The following is a 15,191-nucleotide window of genomic DNA, read 5'->3' as shown; positions in this document are numbered from 1 at the left end:
TCCTCTCCTTTCCGTTGGGTGTCCTCCAAGCTTTTCTCATTTATTGTTCTGAACTAGTTCAATCTGCCGATAACAATTTGCTACAAGGACTTGAATGCTTCTCCACTAGAGACTTTTTGGGACTTATCGCCTTGCCTCTCTCCGAGTGGGCCTGGCCTCTGAACTTTACGATCTATTGTGATTCTTGCCTTCCTGCCTTGCATTTTATCTGTGAAGTATTGAACTGTGTTGATTTCGTAACCTGCCTATCTTTTTCTCTCCCGTCCTAACTAATATTAGAGTGCCATCTAGGTTGAGGTATACACCTCTGTCTGTAAATAAGTGGTGCCGGTAGAACCTAGACTTGTCGAAATATTGCTAGGGGGATTGATTTTCTTCTTCATAGAGTAATTGTGTTTGATTTGTTTGCCGTGAAAGTGCCATAGTGTTTTTGATAGATGTTTATTTATAAATAAATACCTTAATATCTTTAAACTAAGCCTCATTGCGTGTTTGCTTGTCTTGCTGTGAAGAATTGCCCTATCTTGTATACTCCACATACTGCTCAACTCTTCTTGAGGGAAGTCTGACTGCTCAGCCACAGCTACCAAGTGAATCTGTGTGGTACGGACTGCTACCAAGTGGGTTCACCGCCAAACACCTGTAGTCCTAAATCTTTTGCAGTGGTCCCAGAGGGAACTGCACAGGTTTCCGCCAAACACTAGGTTAGGAAATTCAGCCTAAACAGAGAATTCTCCCTAACAGCGTGCTTGTTTTAATCGGGCACATCGGTCACTGTCGGCTTGTACATGTCTCTTCTCTGCACCATGGTGTCCTGCATCCCACTCATTCCGAATTGTCGTCTGTTCATGCGCCCTGTACAGGAGTTTCTCACTTCAAGGTGGTCACAGATCCGTGGCTCCTGCTCCGACAGGGTGCTCATCTCCCGGTCTCTGGCAAACACCCTGCGGTGGTGGACTCACTACGGCAACATCATAAGGGGCATGCCCCTGGTGGAACCAGATTTTCGGTTAACTATCGTGACCGATGCCTCCCAGGTTGGATGGGGGTGCTCACCTGAACCCGTTCCGAGTGAAAGGCCTGTGGTCCCTCACAGAGGTTTCTTTGCATATCAACATTCTGGAATTGAGGGCAGTTCACAGGGCACTAAAATCTTTCCTTGCCCTCATTCAGGACTCGGTGGTTCGGATTCTCAATACCACAACTATGTTCTATCTATGCAAACAGGGACACACATTCACAGCCCCTGTCCCAGGAGGCTCAAGCTATCTGGCACTGGGCCATAGCACACAGGGATCAGCTCCTGGCTTTCTACCTACCAGGGATTCAAAACATTCAGGCAGATGCTCTCAGCAGGGAGTCTGATCAGATGCATGAATGGCGGCTGAAGGATGACCAGGTGGCAAAGACATTCGGAAAATGGGGGACTCCCCCTCTGAACTTGATTGCCAGCTCTGAGAACAAGCAATTCTGTCTCTTCGCCAGCAGAGTGTCTCATCCGGACTCCAGGGGGGGACATGGTCTCGTTCCCGTGGACGGGCCTGTTCGCCTACGCATTTCCTCCATTTCCACTAGTCAGTAAAACAATTGAGATGATTCACAAGGTTCCATGCAGGATCATCGTGGTTGCCCCGTTCTGACCCATACAGTCCTGGGTCTCGGACCTACTTCACCTAGCGAGGGACAACCCTCTTCACCTGGGTTCAGAGCCAGATCTTCTTTCACTGAACAAGGGGATGGTGTGGCATCACAACCCGGGCTCCCCCAACCTAGCAGCGTGGCACCTGACCACTCCGAATTCAGAACCCTAAAGATTCCTCTGAAATGTTGCTGCTTCTTGGCTGCTGTGAGGGCACCATCTATCAACGCGTCATACGCCCGTACGTGGAAAACTTTCTGTATCCGGTGTTCTCAGCAGCCAGGGTTGCACCCATTGCGGGTTTCGCCTCCACAACTCCCTCCTTACCTTCGGTTGTTGGCGAAGGAGGGTCTGGCATGGTCATCTATCAAGGTCCACTTGGCGGCCAGCTCAAGGTTCACACAACAGCGCAACTCTACGCCTCTGTTAAGTGACAGATTTATTAAATATTTCCTCAAGTGCCTTTTCAGGACTTTTCCCCGACAAAAACGTTTTCTCCAGTTTGGAGTCTCAACTTCGTGCTCACGGCCCTCATGAAATCAATGTTCGAACCTATGTCAATAGCTGCCATAAAATTTCTCACATGGAAGGTCTTTTTTCTGTTGGCCATTACATCTTCCAGGCGGGTTTTGGAACTGCAGACTCTAGTCATTGACCCTGCATACCTGCGTTTCATGAAGGGCAAGGTTCTCCTCTCTACGAATCCCCACTTTATTCCTAAGATTCTGTCGGACTTTGACAAGAACGCTATGATAGCCTTACCAACCTTTTTTCCGAAGGCTTCTGCTTCAGCGAAGAAAGCATTGTATTCCCTGGATGTCAAAAGGGCTTTGAAGTTCTATCTGGACCGGACTAAGTTGTTCAGGGTATCTAAACAACTTTTTGTGACTTTCGGCCCCTCCAACAAGGGGAAGCAGATTTTGAAGCAGGCATCTCATGATGGGTGTCATGTACTCTTTCCGCCATGAAAAAGCCAACAGGTCTTTACAGTCAACTCTACGAGGTCCACAGCATCTTCGGGGGCTCTTTGGGCAGGCATACCGCTCAGTGACGTTTGCCAGGCAGCAACGTGGGCAGTACCGCACACATTCACCAGACACTGCCAACCTCACTAATACATCCTCTCTTTATAAAAAATAAATAATTCGCACTAAAAAGGAAGCCTACAATGTAAGAATAAGTAATGCAAGTTCCAGCACCAAAGAATTATTCACCATCCTGAAGGAGTTAGAAAGCCCCAATCCACCGACGGACATGTCTGTGAAGGACCAAGTTTGGTACACAAGCATCCAAGATGCCCTTGCAAATAAAATTGCTGGCCTACAAACGAAAATTGAAAACAAAAGACTACAACTTTCCAACAGTAACCCCCTCCCACGCCCCCCACTCCTAGCCTACCTACCAACTCTAACACTAACTATGGCTTCACCTTCAAAAAAGTATCTGCACTAGAAGTGCAAAAAATTATAACTTCTCTCAAACCATCAAACTGCAAAATGGACAGCTGCCCTGCACAAATTATAAAAGATGCAGCATGAGACCTCTCCCCATTCATTTCTAAGCTTATAAACGCTTCATTCTCCACCAACTCCGTACCTAAGAATTTAAAAAAAACAGTCATGGGACCTCCCGCTTCTAAAAAAAAAAAAGAAAAAAAAAAAAACCTGGACCCAGCCATTCCTACTAATTACAGGCCTATCACCACTGTGCCTTCCTGCTAAAAATCCTAGACAGAGTTGCTTACTTGCAAATTCAGAACTACTCTAACCAACTACTCGGTTTGTGTCAATCTGGATTTCGGCCTCGACATGGAACAGAAACCGCCCTGGTTGATCTCAAAAGTCAGATAGACGACATTAAAGATAAGGGCAAGGCTGCTATCCTACTCCTCTTAGATCTCTCAGCAGCCTTCGCCCGGGTCGACCATAAAATACTCTGCAATCACCTTTCTTCTGCTGCCCATTTCTCCCCCTCTGCTGTCACGTGGATACAGTCCTTCTTGGCCAATAGAACCATGAGGGTTTTCGCCTCTGTGGCAGCAGCAGACCCCATCCCCACCACTCGTGGTGTCCCACAAGGCTCCTGTGTTTCCCCCACCCTATACAACATCTTTACAAAGCCTCTCTTTGATAAATTGGATCGTCTGGGTGTCAACTATGCAGATGACATCCAGATATCCTCACCATCTCGGGCAACTACAACACTGATGTCACCAGGTTCAATGAAATCTTCTTTGTCATTCAGGCATGCATGGCCACACATGGCCTCTGCCTGAATGACTAGAAGACTGAACTGCTCATTGTCGGTTCACTGAACAACTTACAAAAGCTGAGCCCTAACTACACCAATATCATCATCGATGACAACTCCATCCCTGTCGCCATAAACATGAAAACACTTGGCTTTTATCTTGATGCCAATATCAACCTTACTAAACAAGTGAACTCGACCGCCTCAGCCACCGCTTATACAGGAAAATTAATTAGAGCCTGCAGACCTTTTCTCTCCTCTAATAGTTGCCTCACGCTAGCTAGAGCCCTCATACAATCTAAGTTAGACTACTCTAACAGCTTCTACCTAGGTGCCAACCAAGCAATAATTAGCAAACTGCAAGTCCTTCAAAATAATGCGCTACGAGCAGCACTAAACATTCCAAGGCGAGAGCACATCTCTGCCACCTGAATTACATGCAAATGGCTCACCATCCAACAAAAAATTGATCTAAAAACCCCTCTGCCTCACTTACAAAGCTCTCAACCAACTAGCCCCCCACCTCACCAACAAATCCACCATGAAACCCTCCATCAGAACCACTAGATCCTCTAACACCTTATGTCTCACAGTGCCCAGATTTATCTCCAAAAGAGCCGGAGGCTCGAGCTTCACTGTCCTCGCCTCCCATCTCTGGAACGCCCTGCCACTGAACATCAAGTCATCCAAATCCTTCCAGTTGTTCAGGAAACTTGCCATTGGGTGGCTACTGACAAAAAGTCAACCTTTAAGTAAGACCTAGTTATAAATTGTACATATTGCACAAGCATTACTTATGTCATTACTGGTTGCTTCTACTTCCACTCTCTGTTTATTCTGTACATAACTGTTGTTAAATTATCACTGCCCTATACCCTGTATATAACTGTATATAACTGCTGTTAAAGTATCACTGCTAACTACCATGTACTGCGCCTTGTAACCTGTACTATGCGCCCTTTTACTCTTGGTCCGGAGCGCTATAGAAATAAAATAAACTACTGCCTGAATCAATAACATGCTAAGGACATGCAAGTTGAGTGTGCTGTGCTTCAACGGCTGTTCCAGTAAGGTAAGCCCTGCAGCTTCTGGGTTTGAGCTCTGCTCATGTTTTTGTACTCGGTTAACTGAAAGTGATGTCTTTCTGTTTATATTGCCTTTCGTATACGTCCTGTTTGCCTGTTATGCACCGCCAGGTCCTCTTACTGCTACGTTGTCTATTCACAGCATGGAAATCCATGAAAGATCCAATGCAGGTTAAGGGAGTAGTTTCTTTCCTGTAACTCCATTTCTTCAGCGTTGGTATCTTTCATGGATTCACATGCGCCCTCTGGCCTCCCCCCTCCCCCCCCCCTTCCGGCAAACATCCTCTTAAGGTATCCTCCTTGTTTAGAGCGGTTAAAATCTGAAGGGAAGCCGCGGGGCGGGGCTATATACTGGACGTCCCATTGGTGCTGCCTAAAGCACCCAAAAAGACGACGATAGGACACTCGAGGTGTTTTTCCATGGGAAAACCACTATATTAAAGTTACCAAGGTTTCACAGCCTGATGACTGGAAATATTCACAGGTAAGAACGACTCTCTTTTCCAGCATTGGATCTTTTCAGAGATTCACATGCTGTGAATATTCCCCAGGGTCAGGTTGTGAATCCTAGTTTACCTTATTTTCTCCTTGCCTAAAGTTGATAACTTGTCATTGTGTAGGTGGTCACCTTCCTTGAGGGTGCTTTTGGTCGCAGTAGTTGGACCCTACTCTCCTCAGATTCTAACCTTTATTTCTGATATCTACATGGCAGTTTCTTTGTGTTTTTAGCATTTCTTAGTTTACAATTTAAGCTTTTTATGCTAGATTTAATCTCAATAAAATCAATTTACCACATCCAAACTATTCAGCATGAAAGACTAGAGATAAAAAAGAATAAAAATAAAAAGGAGAAATGAAGAAGGAAACCAAACCTACCAAAAAATAAAATAAAAAGAGAATAAAAGGTACACAGGAATACATTCACATGTGAAGTCATCAGGTTCGCACATTCACTGTTTCACAAACATGTTAGAAATATCTTTAAAATAAGCTAATAGCGCCAATATCTCAATAGTTCTTCTCCCTTTCATCAAAAGGTCCCATGTTTCTTTGGGAGTCTTCGTGGAAGAGTTTTTTTAACAACGCCCCCCCCCTCCTTAACCTCCCCAAGTGTTTAGACCTTAGGTCCTTCAGAGCCAAGCACTCAATCATAAGATGCATCTGGGTTTCAAATGGATCTTGGCAGAATCTATATAAGTAGTTACGATCGCTTTCAATCAGCCGTCTCTCAGTTACTTCATTAGTAGGGAAGAGATTGAGGCAAAGTCTCATGAATTCTTGTTTAAGAGTGGGTGATGGAAATGTCTTCATATAGCTTGGAGGCTCACCTCTTTTACCAAAGGTGCTTCCCAATGCTCTTCCACTTTTAGATTCAACGATTCTGTAGTAGTCCAGTCAAGATCCAGAAGTTTCTTTTTGACGTATCTTGGGTGCTCCAATAAGATGTCTTCTGAGAGAGCCAAGTTCTGGAGCATTGCTAAGCATATACTTTTCCACTCCAGCAGAGGTATTTCCTGGTTTTATTCAGGGCGTTATACAATACTTAAAACCCTCCCTTTCTTTCTTCAACAGAACAGATAAGTGGGAATGGAGAGCAAAAAGAGCCTTATTTAAGGCCTGTGCCACCTATGGCCTTACAGATATCTTCTGGGGAGACAAAGACTCCGACTGTATCTATTGCTTGTACCCCAACCGCACAGAGCAGTGTGATATTTGAAAGGGCTTTAGTTTTAAGTCCCTTAAGGACGGGAACCAGTGCCTTATCTGTTGCCTCACTGAGGGAAACGATCCCCCTCAGTCGAATTACCTCTTTGACTCGGAGTCAACGAGGAGTATGGCCAGTCCCAAGGACCAATGAAAGAGCAAGATCAGAAGAAAGGCCACATAAGAAATATAAGCACCATGACACTCATGTCTGCGAGCCGTTGTCTGTGCAGGGGGCCTCGTCCAAGGAAACGGGGCCCTTGATGCCTTAAAGCCCCTTTTGTTATTGGGCTGTCGATAGAGTGGGCAAAAAGCCTGTCATCAAACATCGACGGACAAACACAGATTGAAAGTGAGGAAACCTTCAACGGAGTTGCCAATGACGAGCCAATCCAAGACTGCCCCGTCTAGTAAACGCAAGTCAAAACCCTTGACGTTGTCAGGTAAGCACCACAAGCTGACAAAGGCACCTACAACGGATCAAGCAAAAACAGTCCCATCGAGCGCACAACACCCGCCAATAACCATGTCTAGTAAACACTCGTGTGAACAGTCGGCTACAGCGCCGGTTCCTCTATGTCCACGTCGGATAAACGACAGCTGATCACATTGATGAAAAAGCACACACTGGAGGTTAGCAAACCTCCGTCTACAGCAGTTGCAAAGCCGCCACCTAGGCACAAGTTGTCGCTGGGCCGTTGACTGAGAAACACGCTCTGTCCACGATTAAAGGCACCCGAGAGACGCTAGCTGCTATCCCAGGTAGATCTGCTCCTAAAGCAATACCAGAAAGGGGAGAGCATACCACAGAGACACTCTACAGCAAGAGGGCACTCAGCCACAGGATGCAGGACACCTGCAGTTGATTACTGCACCAATCTCACCCATTGCCTACTCTGAGGTTCTCCCAGAAGACATCCTGCAACATAAAATATACACTGTCTTTGAGGCACAACAGGCAGAGCAGGCACCGTTTTTGGACTCTGACTGTGGAGATACATTAACCTCAGCAAAAGCCCATGTCTCCTAGACTCCCCCAGCCCCGTTCCACAACCCCAGGGAGAAGTATCCCTACAGGTGGCCAATAAGAACAACAATACCTGCATGAGGCACTTCACCCAAGAGCTGGACCAAGTCATCTGGGTACGCAGCAGTTTCCAGGAGGAAATGTAAGCCCTGCTAACAAATCCACAGGCGATCTTTTCCCTGCAGGTCCTGTCATCATTACAGAGGGTTATTACACAGCTGGATGCACCAAGGGAAGCCACAGGTTCCTCCAATACAGGCACCCCTACGATTTGCACAGCAACATCAATCACCTACTCCCACCAGGGCAAGGGCAAGGTCGAGGTCTAGATCGAGAAATAGGATACAGTCCTCCCACGGACCCTCAAGGTCCAAGTCACTCAAGACCCAGTTTACTTATGTGATCACAGGGGCAAAGCAGATGACCTATTCCACACACGTCCCCAGCCCCCTCCGGTAAGGGCACTCTCCACCTTGAGTGCAAGAACAGGAGAAAAGGGAACTGACGTGCACTAATGGTGATGTCTCCCCGCCCCCAAGACACAGCAACATCAACTACAACGCAGTCGCCACAGAGATGACTGGGATACAGACACACCAGTTGAACCTCCAGAAGAGGCGCAAAAGCTCTCCCTACTGGGCGACGTGTCAGCTTTTCATAACCTGATTACAAAGGCCTGCTGAGAATTTGTCCTAGTTACAACGAATGAGGAAAAGGAATGTTTCCTTTTTGATCATATGGGCAAGAGAAGAAAAATAAGTGGTCTCCATAGCAAATTTGGATTCTGTATGGGAGGAAGGTCTAAAGACAGAGACATCCATTTACAGAGCCTGCTGTAAAGGGCAGATTAGACAAAAGGTTTATTCCACCGGACTCCGCGCCAAGTGGCTCACCTCACAACCGTCCCCAGAATCCGTTGTTTTGGTGGCAGCATGTAGCCAGGCCCAATCTGACAAACGGTGTGCGGTGCCATTTGAGAACGACGGTCGCAAGCAGGATGCTTTTGGCAAGAAGGTGCTAGTGATGGGCGGTAACATAGTCAAGGCAGCCAATCCCCTTGCCATCAGTGTGCGAATTGAAAAGTAGAACTTATCTTTTTGTGATAAGCGACTAAACATACTGTGCATACACATTGAGAGTCTTCCTAATTTTGCATTTGGAAATGTGATTGCATAGATGCTGACAGTAGACATTAGGCTATTCTGTGCGCCAACGCATTGACAAGGTGCCTTGCAGATCTGTCTGACATGCTGATGTCAGCTTGAGGGGGCGTGAGTTATGTTTTATTGATGCAAGAGCACTTGAATTTAGGGTGATGGATTAATGGGTTAGTATAACAAAGTGGACGTTTCCAACCCATGCAGTTTGCATGTGTAAATGTCTGAAAATCGAAGTTAAGATACATTGGAAAGAAAATGTGATCAATTGATGTATGTGCAAAAAAACATGCCCTAGCCATTAGGCTAATAGAATTCCTGAGAGAACTTCTCTTTTAATATTTAGCCGTGCCTGAAAGGTTGTTTATTAACCATGTCGACATCTGCCATTAATTTCAGCGGTGAGTTACTTATGTCTGGCTGCTAGCTCGCACCTTGACATTTTTACAGCTTTTCCTTTGTGCAAAGGGAAGATGGCAGGGATTTAATGTGGGATGGTGTGGTGGCTCCAAAACCCAGGCTCCTCGGACCGGATGGTGACAGCAGGCTGCTCTGTGAATTTGCCAATATATGGGGAAATAGTCATGCCACATTAACTTGAAGGCCGCTGCTGCAACCCTCCCAGTTTTTAAATTGGCTTAAGAATAGTATAGTTTCTGTGCTAGGTTCTAAAACCCAAAAGATATTTTTCATATGTACTATATTTGAAAGAGCTCTAAAGATGTATTTCGTGGAGTTGTGATGTCTACTCTGGAAATTAAGCACTGTGGAAACTGGTAGACATTAAGGATGGTATGGGTTTTTGTTTTGGTCTTATTTGGGGGCTCTTGTCTTTACTTCCAGCTGCAATGCTGGTTACCATATTTTCGTTCTGTTCAGTTACACAAAGGCTAAGCAATTCTGTTTTTAGGTGCAAGCATCCAGAGTGTGTGATCTTCCCTTGGAAGTATCAAAAGGATCTGAAGTTATGTAGTCTATTACAGGAGTGGTTCAAGGTGCAAAGTTTATTTTCCCTTGGTAAGTACAGCACTCTTATACCACAAATACTTAAGCTTGAACTGGTAAACTGAAATAGAAACATCGGCACTGCTCCTCCGTGGTACCAGTGAAACCTGTCGGATGAAGTGTCCCCTGGTTCCTCAGTCATTGGTACTGTTTCTTGAGGCATAAGGCACATGGGGAAACCTATTCTTTGGGAAATGCAGTATATTTTTTTTTTTTGTCATTAAAGCTCTACATTTTGTCTGTCCCAGTCTCGCAGCATAAACCTGCTGATCTTTATGGGGTTCTTCGGTTCAGATAGCACAACAACTTTTCACTTGTAACCCAGTGCAGATGCGCATAGGCAAGGGAACTGGTGGTCAGTTTTTTTTTCTCTTTCCAAATTGCATTTTATTGATTTCAACCTAAGTAATATCAAATTTTTCACAATTATTTCAGTAAGAATAATCGCACATATGAAAGCAACACATGCATCTTAAAGGCGTTACCTCCCACTCTGTCCCCCTTATCCAGACCCCGCCTACCCGTCTATTATCTCTAACCCCTTACAAAGAATTCCAACATTACACGCCCCGAACCAGAATCCCCTGCCCCTGATCAATCCTGTTTAATCCACTCTCAGCCTCCTCCCTGCAGCAAGGCTTTACCCGTGCCGCTCCTGCATCCTTTTCACCACCTACCCACCTAAGTAGCTCCCCCTGCTTGCCCTTGTGTAGGGTAGTCCCTGCTCATAGATTTTAGTGTAAATGGGAACCATTCCAATTCAAGTTATCGTGTGTGGTCATTGTGATGCTGGAAATGCATCGGAGGAACAGGGCCTCTGTACCCTTGTCCTTTACTGCTTCATCATGTATGTTCTGTCTTGTTTTCCGCGCAGGAGTTCACGTGGGACTCCTGGCGGTGCGGCTCTTCCTGTATTTGGTTTGGTGAACAGACGCTTGGGATACCCTTATGGCGCCCATGGATGCGAGTATGACCCTGTAGTCCTAGTGTGTTTTTGGGCACCTGTGTGTGGCCCGCAGAGCAGGGTACGGACTGGTGGCAGCTCTGTGCTGAATTGACAGGTGCCCTGCGCCTCCTCCATTTTGGGATGCCCCTGCCCTGTCATTGGAATCGGTGGATTCCTGATAGGAAACAAGATGGTCCCTGTGGCCTCTTGCTTTCTATCACCCGTTACCTTAATTTTCCAGAAGTACCGGGAAGCCCTGATTCTGTCCCTTCCCCCTGACTGGCCGTTGGATGGAAGTTCCATATATGGTGTTGTGGGGAAGTACAGGCCAGCCGGCTGGAGCCTTCCCAATGACCGTATGTTGTGGGTACGCCCTGGGTGAATGGCCTGAGTGACGGATATGCATTCTGTGTTATGGGTGTCTAGTATCTAGTGTTTGACACAATGACTGAGACAGCCCTACCCGAACTGGTATGAATGCAGTGTGTAGTTTTGAACGGCAGAGTGCTTGTCCGAATCGACATTCTGTGTTGCGAGTGTCTGGATGGAGAAGAATTGCCTGAATGCACTGTGCACCTGATTGGCTGCCTGAATGCCCTTCTGAATGATTGGTTGTCTGAGTGTGACCCAGCAGAGTCAATGAGAGATCAACAGTATATCTGGGGGCCTCTCACTGCTAGAAATCGTTCAGAAGCTGAAACTGATAATAATATACTTAACTTTGAAGCCCACTGGAAGAACAACAACTGCTGCTGCTGCTGTCCTCCATGAATCTGAAAGCTGCTGTGCCTTCAAGGAACTGATCCATTAGAGGACCTGGGTAGGAGACCTCTTCCCGAGCTACGAGGGACCATCGTGCATAAGCTGATCTTTGCCAAAGCTCCCTGGAAGTCAGACCCTCGAAAGGCTGCCGACCGGAGAAGGGGACTGCCGAGGATAACGACGAGAAGCACCGGACAGTCGTCGCCGACCGGAGCTGCAGTGCTCAATTTGCCTAAGAACATTTTGATCCAAGGATTCCCTTGTCCTACCTCGTCCAACGCTTTTGTCCTGCCGGAGAAAGTCAAGGCCAGCGATGACCGGGGAGAATCCCTGGTGGGTTTCCCACCACCCGAAGACCTCAGACGCCGACGAAGCTTCTGAAGGCAGCCGTGGTCCTGTCTCTTTCGACTCCAGTCGCCGACAACCCAACGGCCTTGCTGTGCCAAAGTTCTTCATTGACTCTTTGCGGCAACGAACACTCGCCGTCGAGGTGCACCGCACGCCTCAGTTTATATGATGTTTTCGTCCGATCGTCCACAAGCACAGCAAGAACCGAAGCTGCTGCCACAACAACAGTGTTTACCCTTTTTCCTCGTGAGATCTTGACAATCCGTGGCTCCTGCCTTTTTAAAGGGAGCCTTTCAAGAAGGATCCATCGACGACCTAATGTCTTACTCTGCTGTTCCAGGTACATTGGGGTTGTAGAACTATTGAGAAGGCAATAACTCTTGTGAACAATATATGGACTGGGCTTGTATGATATATCTTTATTTACAGGTTGCTCAGGTGGGGTGATCCTCATTCAGAACTGTGCCTGGTGGTAGGAGCTCAGTATTCTTCCAATTGTCTAACCAACCTGTTTTCCCTCCTAAGTCTATGGTTGATATAATTTTGCTCTGTTGATTTGTATGCTATTCGAACTGAGTACAGTTGATGCATTTGAATGGAATTAGAGTAACAGTGGTACCACCTAGAACTGTATACATTTACTATTTTTGAATTGTCGGAGCACAAAGTGAGTTATTGTGATTGTGTATATAACTGTGAACCTTAAATTATATAAAGACTGTGCTTTCATTAATACAGTGTGTGGACATTCCTTTGTGGGCGCTTGGGGACTACACTGTACTTGGGAACCAGCCTGCATCACCTCCTGAGAGCTATGCCTTTATTGCTCGTCCATTGCTACCAACAATAGAGAAACTTGGCTGGGGTTCTCTGTGCCTCTTGTTTGCCATATAGAGGGCAGGAGTACAGACACCCCCTCCAGTCTTTACAGTCATGAAGCATAAACGTAAGCTTTTCCATTCTGAAAATCTCACATGCCGTCACCCATTCTTCCCTTGCCAGCATTTTCTCACACTTGACTTTTTAGCCAGACTGCTGCTCCCCTCTAATAGCAAGTTATGTACCCGATGGCCCAGTGATACAATGTCCCCCTCTCTCCTTCCTAACCTTAACAAAAGCAGCGCAGGGTCCTTTTGCATTTTTTCCTGTTCAGTTTTGAAGCTTGCATTTACTTATTTGCAATCCAATTTGGGCAAGCATAGAGTAAGCCTGCACAAAATATAAATATCAAATGGCATCAAAACATCACAAATGTGATGCTTAAAGTCCATGAACAATTAATCTATTAGTCTGACGAGACAGAAAATCAGGATGGGAGTACTGATAGTTACAGGTGTTTGGTGACTAGAACAGGTGCAGTGTCTAAAAGTATTTTCACTTAAGCAGACCTAATTCTCTGAGTGTTTTTCAGTGTTGTCTCCTTTTCCAAAAAACATTAACAAGTGCAATAACTTTTCTTAATATGGATGGTGTTTTTATTTTGTAAAGCTCCCCAAGTCAAAAACGTATCCCACAATTACATAGCCAAATTTGGCCACGTCAGTGTTTGCTCTCAACTGTCAGGAAAATGGGGTCACCTTCTGTAGACTCCTCTGCCATATTGAAAAATGGCTGTTCAGTGTTGTACTGCCCTCTGTTTTTGCAGTTGTGTTGTAGTTTCCTTGTCGTAGAATGTCTGTTTAATTGGGTTAGGATTCGATATCCCAAGTTATCTCTGTTGCTCTTGCCTCCTATTTACTTGGCTTTATTTTTCACAAAAATCTCATTTAAAGACATTATTTTATAAACTTGTTTCCCCTTTTGCTTTTAGCTGAACCATGCTGATCTAGTTGAAGGCCTTGTACTACTGAACATAGACCCTTGTGCAAAGGGGTGGATTGACTGGGCAGCTGGCAAGGTAATCTTTGCACGATCAGATGGCTGTTCTTTGATTAAAAGCTGTCAATGGCCTCAAATGTATCCTTGGAATGGTGCTTTGCTTCCCAATATCTGCTCCTTTCTCCAGCCTTCGCCTTTGCTCATGTAACCACTCCATTATCATAAGTGGTTCTTTAGAATTCCTAATTGGTTGTGATTTCTTTTTTTAGGTGTCTGGTTGGACAACAAACATAGTGGATATTGTTCTGGCACACCATTTTGGACACGTGAGTTCCTTTGCAAATTATCCACTTGCAGGTTACATCATTTAACTGTAAATGTGCATCAAATTCATCTATGTGAGGAAAAAAAACTAAATGTTTGTTTGAATTCCATGTTTGATAAATGTTGGAATTATTAGCAGCAGGATCAGTTTTCATACTCAGAACATGTATCATGTCATTGTTACAAAGAGCAACTCCCTGCATCTGAGGTAACATTTTAGGGTCCTCTTTTTTCAGGTTGAATTTTAACTTATTTTTATGTTTTAATGTTTTTGTGCTGTATTTGGTTTAACAGACTACCAAAAACAAAAATGCTGTTCCCAGTGCCTGTGACTTTGAGCTCCCAAAGATGCCCCCAATCTTTCCCTCAACTAACTTACATATCCTATGGGCAAAATGAAACTTTTTTTTTCCCAGACATGCATTTACGTTCTAAAGACAACCTCTTGACTGTGCAGTGCATAACCAGCGCAGCGGCTGATGTTGATTCTTGATGCATGGCTAGGGGAAATGTTGGTTTAACTGCTCGGCTTTCATTCAAATAGGATGGAGCGTGATGGTGAGATGAAGAGACAACAAACCATGTACAGTGTAGTGTTATGGAGAATTCTCAAAAATGTGCTCATTCCCTCTACCTCAGAGACCCCCAGCAACTTTGCTGGATTTTGAGGACTTGATTTTTTTTAACCTGTAAAGAGTGAGACCCTTTTTCTCTCTCACTCATGAATTTTAATGTGATTGTATACACTGTTTCTTTTTGGTTATGGAGTCTAACCAACTCAATAGGCATCATCTTTTACAATTGTTTCACAAAGCACCATCAATGCAGTGACACAGGGAAGTCTTTCAGATTTCCAAAGCTTTAAATAGCTTCTCTGGGATCAATTACTGTTTCCCAGAGCAGTGGAGTGAAATTGACTTCACTTAGTCCTGTAAAATTCTAGACCCAGCACACCTTACCTTACAATCGAGTGCTGGAGGGGTTACTTAGTATCCCCTATGTCTAGTTACTCCTGTAGCATTCCCCTGTTACCCTTTCCTCTCAGAATGGCTGGTGGCAGGGGTTGTACAATGAACTACCCTGATTTACCCCGACCGCAAACTGTTCGCAGCTCCGGTAACGTTAA

General features: G+C 45.3%; 1 protein-coding gene across 5 annotated transcripts in view; it reads left to right on the top strand.

Moving 5' to 3' along the window:
• NDRG3 (NDRG family member 3) overlaps nt 1-15,191 on the top strand; it is a 1,445,730-nt gene that overhangs the window by 682,372 nt on the left and 748,167 nt on the right. For all 5 annotated transcript variants that reach the window (XM_069652255.1, XM_069652253.1, XM_069652252.1 and 2 more), the window contains exons 8-9: nt 13,734-13,820; nt 14,011-14,067. In XM_069652255.1, coding sequence (XP_069508356.1) covers nt 13,734-13,820; nt 14,011-14,067 — 144 coding nt within the window. The remainder of the gene's footprint in view (nt 1-13,733; nt 13,821-14,010; nt 14,068-15,191) is intronic.

This window comes from Ambystoma mexicanum, chromosome 3p, assembly GCF_040938575.1.
Source record: "Ambystoma mexicanum isolate Mex_15411 chromosome 3p, UKY_AmexF1_1, whole genome shotgun sequence".
Lineage (NCBI taxonomy): Eukaryota > Metazoa > Chordata > Amphibia > Caudata > Ambystomatidae > Ambystoma > Ambystoma mexicanum.
The sequence above is the reverse complement of the archived record's forward strand: the minus strand, read 5'-3'. Positions and strand labels throughout refer to the sequence as shown.